The 17,904-nt window shown below is 38.3% G+C and overlaps 2 protein-coding genes across 3 annotated transcripts in view; one reads left to right on the top strand and one right to left on the bottom strand.

Annotated features, from left to right (window-relative positions):
- Window positions 1–9,108, top strand: part of GCN2 (protein kinase family protein) — a 144,577-nt gene extending 135,469 nt beyond the window's left edge. For both annotated transcript variants that reach the window (XM_010269827.3, XM_088894469.1), the window contains one exon: window positions 8,844–9,108. The gene's annotated coding sequence lies outside the window, so the exon portion shown is untranslated. The remainder of the gene's footprint in view (window positions 1–8,843) is intronic.
- A 3,983-nt stretch (window positions 9,109–13,091) lies between these two features.
- On the bottom strand, window positions 13,092–13,610 carry LOC148802861 (uncharacterized). The gene has a single exon (XM_088896514.1). It carries the CDS (start codon window positions 13,608–13,610, stop codon window positions 13,092–13,094), a length of 519 nt encoding a protein of 172 aa, XP_088752640.1.
- Between the last annotated feature and the right edge of the window lie 4,294 nt (window positions 13,611–17,904).

The following is a 17,904-nucleotide window of genomic DNA, read 5'->3' as shown; positions in this document are numbered from 1 at the left end:
AGCCAAGTTCCTATTCCTTATATTCCCGATACCAAAACCTCCCTCCCTCTTACTCCTACAAACCATATCCCACCCCACCCTATGGTCCTTCTTCTCCTCCCCCGTCTCCCAGAGAAAGTCTCTCATTACTTTTTCTAATCTACTAGCCACCTTCGTCGGAATCTTGAAGATTGACAAAAAGTAAACAGGAAGGTTAGCTAAAGTAGACCTGATTAGAGTGGTTCTCCCTCAAAGAGACAAATAGTTTTTCTTCCAAGTTGCTAATTTCTTTTCAAACCTCTCCACAACTGGAACCCAAAACTCACCTTTCTTAGGGTTATCACCCAATGGCAAACCGAGGTAATTAAGGGGCCAATTTGCTATTGCACATTCTAAGATGTTTGCAGCCTCAGAGATCTCCGCCTCGCCCATATTTACCCCAACTACACAACTCTTCTCAAAATTCACCTTAAGGTTTGACATTTTCTCAAAAAGTCGTATAGTGAGCTTCAAATTTCTAATCTTGTTAGGGTCCCCTGCTTCACAAAAGAGTATGGTGTCATCTACAAATTGCAAATGTGTGAGTGGCACAAGCTCCCTCCCAACTCTCCGACCTCTGACTAAGCCCCTGGAATCTGCTCTATAAATTAGTCTCCCCAGAACTTCAGCTACCAAGGTAAATAAAAAGGGAGAGAGGGGGTCTCCTTGCCTAATCCCTCTAGAAATCAACCACTGTCCCATTTACCAGTATGGAGTAATGGCAGTTCCTGATACAACCCAAGACCCATCTGCACCAATTATCCCCAAAACCAAAATTGGTCATCACCTCCATCAAGAAAGAACAATCCACCAAATCATAAGCCTTTTCTAAATCCAGTTTACAAATCACCCCTTTTTTCTTGGATCTCTTAAACTCCTCCAAGTTCTCATTTGCTATCAGAATTTGATCTGTTATCTGTCTCCCCTTCACAAAGGCTCCTTGATTATCTGCTATAATTGTTGGGAGCACTTTCCTTATTTTGATGGACAGCACCTTCGTGATAATCTTATAAAGGCTATTGACTAGGCTGATCGGCCTGAAATCCTTTGGGTGACATGCATTCCTCTTCTTAGGAACCAGTGCAATAAAAGTGGAGTTCAGCCCTGGGTTGATCACCCCTCTAGAGTGGAATTCATCAAACACAGTCCACAGATCTTCCTTTAATATCTCCCAGCAATCTTGATAAAAAGCCATCGTAAAACCATCTGGGCCTGGTGCCTTTGATCTATCCATAGAAAACACTATGTCCCTTATCTCTTCCACTTCAAATTTCCTTTCCAGCCAATCCCTATCCTCTATCTGCAAAGTTGGCCATTCCATACCCTCAATCCACACCCTACTATTTAGGGGTTTTCTAAAGATAGACCTAAAGTGATTTGCAAAAGCCCCTGCTATTTTCTCTTTGGGTGGATATTGTAACCCCTTCAATCTCCAAACATGATACAAAATTCCTTCTTCTGCTTCCACTTGCCACCGCATGAAAAAATTTGGTATTCCTATCCCCCTCCTTCAGCCATTTACACCTTGATTTTTGTCTCCAACCTATTTCCTCCCGAATAAGATAATCCTCTAACTATTTATGCAATTTCCATCTGAGCTCCTTATCTTCTTCTGTTAGACAACCCCTTTCTTCCTTGCCATCCGAGTCCTCAATTTGTGCAGCCACTATTTGCTTTCTTTCCTCTAATCTCCCAAACTCTAATAGATTCCACTCCTTGATTTTGCCTTTCAAATACTGGAGCTTCTTATGAAACCTCATTCCACTCCATTTCACTGTTGGATTGCTTTCTAGCCACCACTCTTTGACTTTCTTTATGAACCCCGGGTGTCCTAGCCACATGTTTTCAAACCTAAAGGGAGCAAATCAGGTTCACTTGGAGATTGGACCAAGTAAAACAGCTGTGTGATAGTGGGATCTCTTTAAGCTCGTAAACATCCACAAATTGATTGAATTTCCTCATACTCAAGGTCGATCTCCGCCTCGGACTATTTGTCTCTTCCAGGAATCTTATTACTTTAAAGTCACCTCCAAGACACCAAGGCCCTTCCCATAGTCCCCTTATATCGGCTAGTTCTTCCCACAACTTCCTTCACTTGTTTAAACTTCAAGGAAATTGAAAATTGGCCTATTAACTCTTCCTGACCTATGAGTACTTCATTCTTCCACATTGTGACAACACCCCCCGTAGACCCCCAAGAAGGCAGAGCCGCCCAGCTAATCCCCCTGCCTCTCCAGACACTCTTTGCCCACCTAATGTCAAAATCTGCTCTCTTGGTCTCCTGCAAAAGTACCACATCTGGGTCTGTTTTCTTGATGGCCTCTTTTATTATTGCTCTCTTCCTAGCACTTCCCAAACCTCTAATATTCCAGCTTAAGATCCTCATCTAACTATCTTCTTTCCCCTTAGACCCTCTTGCCCTCAGTTATTCCTCTTCCTTCTTTCTCCTTTAACCTTCAAACCTCTATCTCCTCCCACCTCCTTCAGCAGCCTTTCAGCCTCACTCACTCTTCTCCTTTTAGATTTTGCTTCTTCTTTCATTGTTTTCAAAAATACTTTGAGAGCATTTGGATCTTTCAATTTGCACCCCAATTTCTGTACAAAACCTGCCACAGAATCCTCACTAATTACATCTCTTACACTTGACTTTCTACTTCCCTCCCCTGTTTGTCTCCCCACTTCTATCTCCTTCCTCCTCAAAACCCTCTACTCTAACTCCCTCTGACCCTTCCTTTTGACTGTTTTCCACCACTTCTTCATTTAACAAACACTGTAGGATTTCCAGGATTCTTTTCTTTTTTTTGTTTCTCCTTCATTCCCTACTTCTCTCTCCTGACCCTCCCTGTTGTTTCTATTTTCTCTCACCTCATCCCCTCCTTCAAGGGCTGCAGCCTCTGGGTTGGGATCTGTATTTGGCACGGAAGTCAAAGAGCAACAGTTAGTATCACAAAACGAAAGGACACGGTTACCCGGGTTGTGGTGGGGAAGACTGGGAGTGCTGGAGTTGGATACAGAAACAGTCTGGCCCTGACAAGAAATGTGGGTTCCATCTGGTTCCAAGGCTCGGTTCTGATTAGTTAGCCTTTCCGTCGCCTCTGTTAAACAGAGATCACATCTCTTACCCACCTGTTTATGCCTCCCCACTGTGTCCCTGTATTGCTTTTGAGAAGTCTCGAGGGATCCCTTACAAAAAACCTGTTCAGCAAGGAGATTTTGAGATGGAGCTTCTGAGTGTGAGTTAGAGTTTCCACCCCCAGAGTTCGAAATGTGTTCAGCGACAACAATGTATGGCTCTTCCTTAGCACGGTGAGACATTACCGCACCTGGTCTTTCTAAGAACAATGTATCCAGATCAAGAGTTGCAGCAGCTTCTTCCTCTGAAAACTTCTCACCCAAAACACTGCCTAAACTGGACTGGCTATCCGAAACTTCTTCCATGTCTTCTTCCTCCATTTCGCAGTCCACCCAGCCCTCGTCAAAACCATCCTTTTCCTCGAGATGAGCTCGATCGTACCTGGGGTTTGGTCTGTCTTGTGATGTTCGCCCCTCCCTGGGTGTTTCAGGAACTGCACGAGGCACCCACCGGAGAGTACTTGAGCTTCGCTCTGACTGCCTGAGATCACCGGAGAGTACTTGACCACCGGAGGTGTCTTGTCCCTTCGAATTACCAGCTAATTCAAAAAATTTTGAATTTATTTCTTTTAATAGATTTCGTGGCTTTTGGTTCTCTCCCACCAACTTTTCAGCTTCCTTTCTAAGCTGCCCCCTATGTTCAGTCTTACCCTCCAGCTGTAGCCCCTAGTAATCCAACCCTCCACGTCAGCATCGTCTTCTACCTTGGATCTTCATCCCCCAAAGCTCTGCCTCCACCTCTGAAACTAACCATACTTTAAACCATGTACCTTCAGCAAGAACCTCTGTTGTTCTTGGGAGCGATTCCGGTCTCACTCTGACCATCCTAACCACAGCGGCACGAAAATCTTGCAGGGACTTCCTCCATTTCTCCACCCAGCAGCTTCACAATATTTCCCAGATTTGCTTCACTCCAGAGATGGAAGGGAAGACCTACCAATTTGAGCAGGAAACTTCCACAGACATGTTCCATCTCATTACACAACCGTTTCCAGTTTTGAATCTGAATCAAACTATCTTCACATTCAAATTATGTAAATCCCCTGATTTTCTCATCATCAATTCTCAACACTGCCTTACTGTCTGAGAACGGTTTCAGAGCAACCTCGGACTCCAGCTTCAAGTTGTGCACCACTGAGTTTAGGACCTTCCTCCAATCTTGTATTTCCTTGCTCGCTGAGATCACCATTCTCTGCTCCCAGTCTTCTTTCTCACCCTCAAACCACAGCTTCACCCCTGTATTAGAGCTCGAAATAAGTTCACCATCACTGCACGAGCCTTCTTCAACGGCTGCTCCAGGCTTTTAATGGGTGCTGAACTTCGTCCTTGCTCCAACACCACATCGACAGAAACAAGAAACTGCTGCAACCCCTCCGCAAAGGCCATCCAACCTTGTTTCTTATTCCCTTCCGGTAAGCAAAGCAATTGTCTTCTTGTGTCGAAATATTCTGTGACCATGATGAACCAGCCTTTACCATTGCATCTCAGTTCCACTTCGTACCTCTTCTTTCCCAGTTCGAAGACATTTTTCCATCCTATTGTCCTAACCAATTGTATAACACCATCAATAAAGCCCTTTAACCATGCCACTGCTTCCTCAAACAATAGTATCGTGGCCTTCCTATCCTCCCTAATTTTTAACAGGTTCTTTCCTCTGGCCCTTCTGCTCTCAAATAAAAATTTCTTCACTTCAATAATCAGTTTAGACTTCCATCTACTCACCAAATGAAAAACTTCTCCACTTTGGCTTCCCATCAGTTCAGCCTTCTCCAAACTTCTATTTTGTTTGACTCCACTGTCATTAGATGACCACCTACCTAATTTCAGATCAGGGTAACGAAGAATCCATTTTCAAACCAGTTAAACAAGATATAGAGGATGAGAGGTCCCAAGAATGTCATTAAATGATCCCATAATCTAGTTGTGAGTTGTGACGGACCTGAAAAACAGTCTAGACAATGAAGAAAATAACAGAAAAAGGGTCCAGAAGTAGGAATAGTTGAAGAAGAAGAATAAGATAAAAAGGGCTGAAGAGCAGAGAGGTCAATGTTAACAGACCACAACTGCCGCCGTGTTTTATTATTATTAATATAATTGAATGTAAAAAGACAGTAACAGCCCTTTGTAAGTGGTAAGGGAAAAAAAAGAATAGAACATAAAAATAAGTTACAACTATATCATTTCTGCAGCACTAATAAAATTAACAAATAAATAAGTTTAATACTGCCCCTCAAGCTGGACCGTAGATATCATAGAGTTCCAGCTTGATACAGATATGATTCATTCGAGCTTAGCATAAACCTTGGTGAAGAGATCGGCTAGCTGATCTTCTGACCTCACATAAGAAGTGACAACTTCTCCAGTTGTGTTGGTGCCATGAATTTCAATTGTAAATCTGCTCCATGACCCGATCCAACAAAGTTGAGAAAAACCCAATGTAAAATTTCAGTGGTCTATGGTGGAAACAGAGGTATGGACTTGCAGTGTTAAAAGAATCGTAATTCAGTTAGTTGCACTTGGGAATCACAAATTATCCAGAATTGTAGATAGGTGGGACTTGCTAGTCATCCGGACTCGTAAATCATGTGGACTCGCTAGTCATCTGGACTCGCCAATCCCAAAATTGCAGCACTTTGGAATTGCAGCAAGGATCTTGCAGGACTTGTAAAATCCATTACTTAGTAGTGTTGTGGAGCCGATCCATTTTGGAGTTTTCTCATATGAATAGCCTTGTATCTTGCTCAAAAGGTTATCTTGTGTCTTGTGAGCCAAGAAAAGAGAATGGGAGTGTATGTGAGATATAGGAGAGGGAACTTTGGGTGTATTGGGAGCTAGGTTTTGGTGAGAAGGCTGTGAACACTGTAATAATAATCTCCATTGTCAAAAAAATGAAAAAAAAAAGTTACAAATCTCCATTGACAAATAGTGGATTTCCTCCTTTGACGCCCATAAGTGTAGGCTATAAGCCAAACCATGTAAATCTCCAAAGTGTTTTGTGTTGCTCTATTTTACGTTTTTTTTCTTCCTGTTACTCCATTTGCCAATAGTTCTTATTCCTAGGCTTGCTAGTCTCACAACAGAGGATATATGAATTTCTGCTTGATTGTCATAGAACAACTTAATAGGAGGGGAAAACTTCACACCAATTTCTGCTTATATAGGTCAACTCACAACTCACACATGCATGTAAATTCATAACAGAAGTTTGTAGTGTGTCCATGCTCACAATGCGTACATCCACACATATACCATGTCCTCCAATGCCTCGGCCTCTATCAGCCCCTACATTCCTACCACCTTCACAGCCACCTCTTTGTACCATGACCACCTCCCCTAACATTACCACCTCTGCCACGCATTACCACCCCTAGTTGCTGCTAAAGCAAATTTCTGTAATATAGAAGTTTTATCAGCCTGCGGATTTGAAACTCCTCTCACCCTAGAAAAAAATCTGATGAAGTAGGAACCTCACTGCTACCCAGAACTTGTGCACGAACCAACTTATACTCTGTTCTTAGTCCTAAAAGAAACTTGGCAACATCTAACTGGTCTCTTTTTGTCATTGTCTGCACCTTCAAATCATTTGACAGTGGCAATAGGAATTTAACTCACTGCAGACTTTTGAGATTAGCATAATACTCCCCAGTCTTGTCACCCTGTTGCAGCTGAAAATATTTTTGATAAAGCTGATAGATCCTTATAACATTATCTTGTCTAGAGTAAAGCTGTTTAGCATGGTCCTAAATTTCTTTAGCAGTATCCAGGATTGACACATGTGCAGTTTCATGCTATCCAAAGATGTCATAATCCAGGTATTTTCTTGAACCCAATCATTATCCAGTAGTACCTGAGTCCAACTTTTTGTCTTCAATATATTTCAATTCACCCCTGGCAGTTAGATTAACTTCAATGGGTTTTGCTTAGGGTATGTAATTTGCACCATTAAGCTTCACCATAGTCATTTGGACAGCCTTAATTTCACTCACAAAGGATGCCATAACCACCAAAATCTAATTTTGATACGTTTTTCAACTTAGTCCACCACAAACCAACACATAAATACTAACCAGCAAAAACGAAAAGCCGGAGCACCAATTCTAGGAGCCGCAGTTCAGGAAAAACCGAAAAACACAAACAGTTCATAAAACCCTTGCCGATCTCAACAACATGAATTTGACCAAAACTAAATATTTCAACATATTATCTCCTCTGGGAAAAACAATTGTTTAAGCTATTGACTTGTACCGGATGGAATTAACCCCACTTTTGAATCGCCAAGGGATCCTAAAAAAATACTACTAACACGCAAACCACTGCAACTGGAGGCAGGGATGCAGGATACCTCCTATTTCAGAGGGTAATCACTTTGAAGTGTTTATTGATTTCTCTTATAAGAGCAAAGGTTGATGTTAACGGACCCCAACTGCCGCCCTGTTTTTATTATTAATATTACTGAATGCAAAACAGTAAAAACCCTCATTTAAGTGAGGGGGAAAAGAAGAATAAAACATAAAAGAAAATTACAAGTATCCCTACTGCTCACTAATAAAGATAACAAATAAGCAGTCTAACACTAGTAATAAGTATAGATGGTTTATATGTTGACCAGATAAGAGAGAAAGAGAGAGATGCTGTCTTAAAGTTTTGCATTGATGCAAAAACTTGTGTACTAGGGAGTTTGTGCACACGCATATCACTAATACACAAAAGCTGAATTCTACATTTAACCCACAAGCTTAAGCCGTTAGGTTGTGGACTTGTTATCCACATTGAGCACTCCCCCTCAAATGGAAGTCATTATTATATCTCCATGCTGATATGCACCAAGAACCTCATTCAACCACCAACCAAATAAAGAGCCATCTATGAGTGGGTTAGGCTATGGAAATCACCAATTGCTCAACTATGGGAGAATAATGTTCACCATGGGTGGAGCCATCATTGTGAGATCAACCACTCTTGCTAATTATTCGACCATCGATAAACCTGCAAACCATGGGATTTACTACATGCATTCATCAATACTTGTGCCAAGCCAAATTGAACGGGCAAGACAACTTTCCAGAAACTGAATGCTCTAACTCACTCCCTAAAAGAATATCCAAGTACAATATCATAAATGCCAAAACCTTCTTTCAACTTGTGTGGTGACAAATTAACAACTCAAGCCACCATTTGAATGCAAAATATCTGGTGTGGGTATCAAGAAGACAGCAAACAAGAAATTTGTAATGATTATTTAGTATTAGAACTTCAGAAATATCATCAATGAATAACCGAAGATACTACCTAAGATTGTCCACAGTTTAAAAAGGAAAGAAACAAAGAAAAAAATAAAGCAATAAAAGTACCCCTGTGGTGTGAAAAGTAGCACCAGCTGACCACCCTTCTGTGCCCTGATCTGAGATCTCTACAAAGACCTTGGAGGATCTTTGACCTAATAGTTAGGCCATTTTGGGCATCTCACCTTGGGACTTGTCCATGTTGAAAATCCTCTTATTAACAATATTAATTAGGTAAGCTGGTCGACTTTATGATCAGGCATTTCACTGATTAAAAGGGTTACAAATAACTATCTAGAAAATTGTTCTTTTTCTGTGGGCTCCCCCCCCCCCTAATTGTATATAAATTTCCATCAACTTTTGGAAGGATTATTGAGCTCTGAATGGTCACATAAAGCAATCCTCTGACAGGTAGCCTATAGATACCAAAACGCAATGGAATCGGGGCAACCAGCAAAGATGCCATTCAGCTTCCGGACAGGGTACAACAGATTAAAAGATTATTTTTCCAGCAGAAGGATATGATCTTTTGGAGATTGATTTAGTTCGCCTTCAACTTTGCTCTATGTATTTTTCACTCAAATATAACAAGGCTGTAAATATGTGTTAATGAATGGATAATTGTAGAAAAACAAAAAATAAAAAAACAAAGGAGCTTTTGGAATTTTTTCCTCTATAGTACGGAACTTCTTATTCTCTTTATTTCCTTTTTTTTCATTTATAAAATCTCCGTTAAGTGTACTAAGGCAGCATTTGGCATTCCTTATTTTAAGGACTTGTCTCCTTTTGCCAGTTCAAACTCTGTTCATATGGGCATTTTAATTGCAAAAAGGAGATAAGTCCTTAAAAGAAGGAATGCAAATGCAGCCTAAGACTTAGATGATTTTAAACTGGGGTCAAGCCTTTTACTCTACGTAATTTGGCAGTACACATTTGAGGTGCGTATTTCAGTTTTATTTTGAAGCACATTTTTGGGTTAGAAAAGGGAATGCCCTTCTATACCAAACTTCTTTACAAAATGCATGCAAGTGGTAATACACTCCTGCGGCAAAAGGCAATCATAAAAGTGTTCACAATCAAGTATATCAAGAAAGATGCGTTGAAAGTAGGGTATTACTCTTATCCAAACATTGGCTGGATGGAGAGAGTGGTGGAGTTGACCCTTCTTTAAATATAATTTGGCATCAAGCATTTTGTTCACTAAAAATTCTTAGCATTTCTTTCAGCATTTTATGTTGCAGGATTAACTTTTCATGTCATGCCATTTTGAGTTAACATAAAAAGTCTTCATCTAAAACTAAACCATTTTAGATTTTTAGTTAAGATTGGAAATGAAATGATTTCTCTTGAAATCCAAAAATGAAATCATTTCCACATTCTCCATTTTATATGGTGGTGGATTTAAGGCTCAGTTTGGAAGAAGTACAAATACAAATATGTTGAGTGCAAAACCTTGTATTTTGTATGTATTTGTACTATATATATTTGTATTTTGTACTGTTTCCAAATTGAGCCTAAGCATTCAAATTTAATGGCAATAAATGGTACAGTTACTTTTACTCATCATATATGCCATTAGAACTTTTTTAGAAATCTGAGCATTCTATGAAGCTTCATGAGAAAACAAAGAGAAATTTGAACAAACTTGGGTGTCCCAAAGATTAAGAAAAAACTATGCAAACTCAGGAAAATATAAATAAAATTTTAAAAAGATTCAAGCCTCTAATTTTCTTTTTTTTCTATTTCAAATAATTTTCTTTAATTCATGAATAAATTGTGTAGGTCACTATAATAGTAGGCATTAATGTAGGGGCTTTTATAGTTCAGTTCACCCCTAGGGTGGAGATAAAGATTTCTAGGGATTGACTGAATCCTGCCCCATCGATTTCTACGGGTGGAGCTAAGATTTCTAGGGGGGCTACTAATAGACTAGGAGGGGGCTGCAATTCAGATTTCTGAGGTGGACTGTTTTATTTAGGAATGATAGAACTACGTTTGAGAATTTTGAGGAACTCACAACTTTGTTTATCTTTGATTGGACCTGTGGAATGACTGGTGCGGCGGTGCCCCTAACAATCAGATAGATAAGACCCGATTACAGCCCATTTATAACCAAAATAGGGCTGCCAACAAGTTGGGTCTGGTTTGGAATAGCCTGTATCCGGTCCCAAACTGATTATTAATTGGGATAAGATCATAGATTTAGAATGGTTCCGATTATAATCGGGTCAGACCCAATTATACTGGCATTTTATTTATATAAATAACAACTTAAAATTAGGTTTTTGATAATATAACCATAATAAAAATGATAGTAAAATAGTAAATTATTTATATGTTGATAAATCAAATATTTTGGTAGGAAACGGATTCAAATGAATTGTTCTGTGGACTTTGGAAAGACTCCACGCATCGGAAAATATATTTCAGCTGGCCTCATCTCTGCATGACAAAAGAAAAACAAATAAAGCAAGAGAAGAATCACAAACTATGTGAAAAAGAAGTTGCATTTAATAACACATCAAGTGGTAGAAATTCATTTTTCTACATGCTTCTCACTGTCATCTATCTGCCTTGGCCAATATATAAAAGCATACCAATCAAATGAACCCAACTGTCCCAACAAATCACCATCATTCATATGGTAGAAAAAGCGACAAGTAACTTGGATATTAACATCACCAAGTATATAGAGATTTAGGACCATTGCATACTCTATTGAATCAAGAAAAGCAATCCTATATTATTCTGATGGCCAAGAAAACCATTCAAGACAGAGGTTTTTTCGCACTTTGCTCTGTAACCAAGGTGAGATTGCCATCTAACCTATATATCATAAAAGTGGTAAGACACCAGGTTGTATTTATGTATTTATCAACATTATGAGAAAATCTTGCTGCCAGAAAGGATTGAAAAATCTTGGGAATTATGACATTGAGAGAACGGAGAGGGAATGTGAGAGCCTTGTAAGAAAACTATATTATGCCTCTACAGCTGTTGAAGTGCTTGTGAGAGCCTTGAAAGAGAACCTCTGGTTGGTATATAGTGCTACTATCACACATTAGTGGGACCCGTGAGATGCACGTGATTTGTCAAGGGAAAGTGAAACAGCAGAAAATGATAACTACTATAAGGAAGGAATGCATTGTAGTTTAAAATAATTAATCTTTATTTTAGTAAGTTGTCACAAAATAATTTAGTGATTTGGATTAATTATATTAAAGATTTTAACAAAAATAATAAACTATTGTTAATTATTTAATAAAATAATTATTTTTCCATATTATTTGTTAGTGTTCTATTTTATTTATTTTACTTTATTAATGATTAAATGTTACATTTTTTATAAATATTACTTAAAAATATTAGTAAATATATAAAATTAGGTTGTAGTCATAAATAAATTAATCTAAACCCAAGCTCAAGGTTTAAGACTTCAGATTGGACTTGAGTTGATCATCAACCTGATCCAATCTGCCCAAGTTGCACCCCTAAGAGCAATGTGAAATTCGTAATTGGACTGAACCACACTAAGTACAACCCATGCATGCATTATTTTGGGGGTTTTAATTGTTTTTAGATAAAAATTATTAACATAATAGCCAAAGGTGCTATGGAGGATGGGATACCCCAATTCTGTAGCCAAAGGAACCAAGAAAATAAAATATCTCAGGTCAGGTTTTGATATTTTGGTAAATGTTAACAGAATTTTAAGGATGTCTGGCCCAACCTGGCCTACACCCCAAGTGTAATAATATTTGTCTAGGCCTAGGACCTATATATTATTATAAAACTATGTTAATTATAAAACTATCATCTTCTTACAAATTAATTTTTTTATTTAAATTTAGTATGCTATAAAAATTCTATCTATATATTATTATAATTTTTACCTAATATTATGTATTAATATTTACCATATATGTATTATAACTTTCAAGTCGAGGTTAGGGGTTGCTTAGCTTAGGTCATACCTAGTGCTTGCATTATGTAGGGCTTGGTGCAAATCTGAGTTAGACCTAGCTCAGAATAAGATAGTTGCTTGTGTCTGAAATTTTGTAGATCTAATCGGGTTGGGATAAGTTATAAATGGTCATCCCTAAGTAGGAGTCTTATAATATTTCTAATTGGGCCACTATTAGTTTTATTATTTTAATTAATTTTTATAATTTTTAAATGGAAAGCAAATGGTTTTTTTCTTTTAATACTTTTTTACTTTTTATTATTAATTTTAATTATCATATTAATATTAGTTACTTGTAACTAGAATTCAAATGTATTTTAATTTTAAATTTACAAAATATGAATTTTTTAATAGTTGTTAGATACAAAGTTACTAAATTTTAATACTTTTTATTAAGTTTAGCATTTTTTATTAATTCTAGTGATTAGATTTCAAATTATATATATTTTTGAAAATTAACCAATTAAGTAGAATTTGAATATGAAACAAATAAATGGAATTTGGATGAGAGTAAAATTCTCTCTCCTTGGGATACAATAGACTGATAATAGAAGAAACCTATAGAAATAATACTAAAGTAGGTTAATGATGGAAGGGATGGGACTATGTCTTAGAATTCTCTCTCTCATTATTTTTAGGTGATTTAACCATTTATGATTTTTTTTTTCTTTTGAAAATAAACTGCAATGCATTAATCAACCAGAAATATCACAAATAAGCAATTCCTCCACAAACGCTGGAGGCTCATGCCAGATACAAGGATTAGCGAAACGACAAGAAGCCCTAGCTAAGCTGTGGGCCACGGTGTTAGCTTGCCTTTTAACACAAGCCACCGAGAAGTTTACACCTTGCTGTAATAACGAGGAACACTCATGAACGAGGGAGCCAAATTCGGATAGGTCCGAAGCTGGAGCACGAAGGGCTTTCCATACTATTAGGGCATCAGTTTCAAATACCACATTCTGGATATCCATGCTGGTCACCCATTTAATTGTTGCTATAAGGGCCATTACTTCCCCTTCTTTCGAAACGAATAGAACAGGAACTATGGACGTGTAACCTTTCACGAAAGCACCAAGCTCATCACGTATAACTATCCCAAACCTAGTGAGGTTACTGCTCGTGAAAGAGGCAGCACCAACATTACACTTGAAGGAACCAAGAGAGGGAGCTCGCCAATTACCGTCACCTTGGTGGTTAAGATTAATAACCATGTCCAACCGCTTCTATATTTGAGCTTGCTTCCAGTCATGGAGAAGCTGCAAACTCCCAGTAACAGCATGATCAAGCAGCTTAAAATTATTTCTCCACAACTTGGAGTTATGTTGAGACCAGATGCTCCACAAAACTATGCAAGCACGTCCAGACTTGTCATAATCAGTTTCTGCTAAAAACTCAAGAAGACAATCAGCAAAAGAGGCATGATTCAACACATTTACGTTGATGCCAGCCTTAGACCAACAAGCTTGAGCATACGGACATGATAACAAGACATGGCTCAGACTTTCAACGTTAGTATTACAGAGATGACAGGAAGTATCTAATTGGATGCCATGCCTAGCAAGCTGGTCTTTACAGGGCAAACACTCCCTACAAACCCGCCAGACAAAGCTCTTCACCTTAGGTGGAATAGGAAGCTTCCACAGCTTATCCCATCCACCCGAATAACAGCTTGAGAGATAGTGGTATTATGATCACTTGCAACCCTATATCCTGACTTTACTGAATATACCTCATTTGGTAAGAAAATGCCAAATTAGTCGGTCCTCTTGGCTAGCATAAGACAAGGGAATATTCAAAATTGCACTAGCATCCCTTGAGCCAAAAAGCTCATGAATCATTTCGACATCCCATTCCCTGTGGCTTGGAATCCATAGGTCCGAAACCACAATATCTTCAAGCCCCTCAACTCTAGGCAAATCAACCTTGAAATTGCCCATCTCCTTAAGCCATGGATCATCCCACACATGGATATGCTGCCCATTCCCAATTCTCCACCTACAACCCTTCTCCAAAACAATGCGAGAATGCTATATGCTTTTCCCAAGTATAACTTGGATTATGCCCACATTGGATTGGGTTGAGCATGCACTAGCCTTGAAATATTAGGCCCAAGCTTGGCCTTGACTTTCATGGGCTTGATGTGAGCTCGGGCTCGGGCCCATGTTAGATTGAAATGATCACTCCTAAGTAAATTTCTTTTGATTTATTAGATTTTTGAAGAGGGGAAAGATAATAAAATAAAAAGAAAAAATAAAAATAAAAAAGAGTAGATGAATATTAATGGAGTAATTGCAGGGTATCTCTCGCAACTCCGGTAACTCCTCCTCCACCTCTCTCGTATTCAACCTCCCCTTTCGTTCTAGCATTTCCCCACGCATCTCTTCTCTCGTCTTCTCCCCTCTTTCCTCAGCTCGAGATCCCCTTCTCACTTTTCTTGTCTTTAGCTCTCCCTCCGTCTCCCTTTCCCAAAGAGGTGTTGGCCGTTGGGTAATTTGGTAAAAGTTTGTAAGATGGACATTACGACAATTTGAGGTTTGAGGATGATTGGTGATTTGGGATTTGGGGAGAATTATGGTAATTTGGGATTTAAGGAACATTTTGGAAATTCGGTGTTTAGGGGTCATTTGATTTTAGGGGTAATTTGGTAATTTAATTTAGAGAATATTTTGATAATTTGGACATAAAGGGTAGTTGGATAATCTGGGGGTGAAAAGTAGACCTGATCATCCAATTTGAATTTGAATCTGATTCGACTTTATTGCATTCGGATAGCCCATGCCAAATTGGATCGGATTCAAGTAACCCCCAAGTCAAGAAGGAATTGATCATGTCGCAAGTTGATAAGCATGTAGATACATCTGTGTGTGTTGCCGGTGGGTGATTGCGAGTAGGGGTTCAATTTGGGCGGGTTCAGTCCGAGTCTGAATCGGCCCAATCTGGAATTTTATACGGGCTGGGCTTAGATTTTTGGTCCTTAGGTTGGGTTCGGGTTCAAGAAGGGCTTTTTTATTTTTTGAGTCGGGCTTGGGCCTTGCCTTTAGGTAGTTCGAACTTGGCCCGAGCCCGGCCCAATTATATACATATATATATATATATATATATATATATATGTTGTATACATATTTACATATATACATACATATTTGTATATATAACATTTGTATAGATATTTTGCATATATATTTACATATATACATAAATATTTGTATATATATTTTTATAAATATATTTATATATGTATAATTTTAGAGTGGGTTCATTGACCAACCCGAACCCAGTCCGGGCCCGAATACATCAAATTACAGGGCAGGCTGGGCTCGGGCTCGGGCTCGGGCCTTAAGCCCAAATTTTAGGACTGGGCCTGGGCTGACCATTAACCCAGCCCAATCCGCCCAACCATTGAAGAGGTAAAAAAAAATGGCATAAGAAAATACTTATCGAGTTGATCTAGTGAGAGACAACACCTGATAACTCAATTTAATTGTGAATATGGCCATTGAAGAGGTAAAAAAAATGGCATAAGAAAATTCTTATAGCACACTCCAAATTCCAAATAGTTTTTTTTTCAATGTTTTAAAAAATGATTCGGAACTGGAACTATTCTGGTCATCGGTTTTTGGGTTGACGGTTTGACTATCTGATTTGAACGGACAACTCATTTTGACAAAAAAAATTAAGAAAAATAATTAAAATAAAAAAAAAAACTGCCAAAACCATTGAACGAGTCAAATAAGTTGACGGTTTGACTGCCCGAGTCAAATGAATCATTGACCAATTCAATAGTTTCTGGTCAAGAACCAAATTTAAAATAAAATGGAACCAATTGCTTAGATGATTCCCAGGCCAAACGGTCCAACCATCCGAGTCTACAGCGATTCAAAAACCATGTATTCTTAATCCAAAACCACATTATTAGGTTAAGGCTTTGTTGAATTGATTTACAGTCTGAATGCATTGGAATATTTGGTTATTTCTTTATTTTACAACTCAACAAATGTAGGTGCATATAGGGAGAAAGACAATAACTTGTCCAAGTTAATAATAGTATGATGTGCCAGTAATATAATGGAAGAGTCATTTCAATCATGATAAAAAGACTCCGAGTCAACTCAGTAAGCCTCAGGCTTACAGGAAACTATTAGGAGATGGGCTTAGTCATTTCTATGGAGATAAGTAAAAAAGCAATTAAAAGGAAGGGTTGAAGTGTCTGATATCAGGTGGTTTGTTGATGAATGATGGGCTATCAATCAAAGCTTTCCGCAACTATGAGAATGATCAGGGGACCGGATCACTTACCTACAAGGGATGAGAGTTTGTTCCAGCATATGGAATGCCGATGACAACTGCATGATATATGACTACAGCAAAGATACTAGAAAATTCAATGAAGAAATGATTCTGAGTGTTTCAAACAACAGTTTTAATAAAGTTTATCAAAGCAAGTGTAATTTCAAAAAAGATATGTTAGCGTGAAAAATCAATCTAAAATCGGAATCATTCTGGTCATTAGTTTCTGGGTTGATAGTTCAATCATCCAGTTTTAACGGATAGTCTATTCTGAGAAAAATTAATTAAAATAAAAAAAAAAAACCTGTCAAAAACTGTTGAATAAATCAAAGGTTCAATTATTCTTAATTAATTCAAAAATTTTTGGTCAAAAATTGAATTTGAGGTAAAAAGAAACCAATTGCCTGAACAATTCCCGAACTGAAAGGTGTTAGAATCAACGACGGTACAAAAACATTGACCAATAATATCACATAGAATCCCATATCCGAATTGTGAACCCCCCACAGCTGCATCATTAATGATGAAACACCCGGCCGGTTTGCTGTATTAATATCTTTCCATTCTTTACTGGAAAGTAAAAGAAACATGCTCAAATTTTCATGGCATCCACAAATGATTACCACTCAAAACAAATCACTAAGAAGAGTACTATTTAACAATCATTTGGTACATCCAAAATTGTTGTGATAAGCAAATTAATTAACCAATACCTTGGAAATTCAACCAAGCCCACTTTTACAATGTAGTTGGCCTTTCGATTTTGGTTGACAATAAGCTTTCAGCCTTGTTATTTTCTCTGGTGTATAGAACAGCTAGCTAGGTGGGTAATTGGTATTTAACTGAGATGGAATGATGGTCACTGCATCTGCATGGGAGAATGGAGGCTTCAATGGAGTATCGGCACATTTTTAGAGAAAGGAACATGGTAATGATGCTCATTTTAATATTGTATCTCTAGCTAGTGTTCCTAGAGTCTTAAGTTTCGTATCTTGTGCTACCCTACCCCCCGTTGTGTGGCCCCTTATTTTCCGTTTTATCAAATGATGGGCCTAGCAAAAGTTCAGAAATCAAAAATTTACTAGTCGGGATCCGTGGGACGCATAAATTTTGTCACTCAACAATGAAACAATCAAAACTTATATTTATATGAGATTTACACTGATCATATCATAATAGACCCGTACTGTACACAGGCTGGGTCACATAGGCCCACTT

The sequence above is a fragment of the Nelumbo nucifera genome, chromosome 1 (assembly GCF_055504915.1).
Source record: "Nelumbo nucifera cultivar China Antique chromosome 1, China Antique-T2T, whole genome shotgun sequence".
NCBI classification, from domain to species: domain Eukaryota; kingdom Viridiplantae; phylum Streptophyta; class Magnoliopsida; order Proteales; family Nelumbonaceae; genus Nelumbo; species Nelumbo nucifera.
This window is presented reverse-complemented; position numbering and strand designations above follow the sequence as displayed.

Excerpts from the sequence above, each read along its gene's own strand:
- LOC148802861 (XM_088896514.1), bottom strand. The coding sequence starts at position 13,610 with ATGGTTATTAATCTTAACCACCAAGGTGACGGTAATTGGCGAGCTCCC.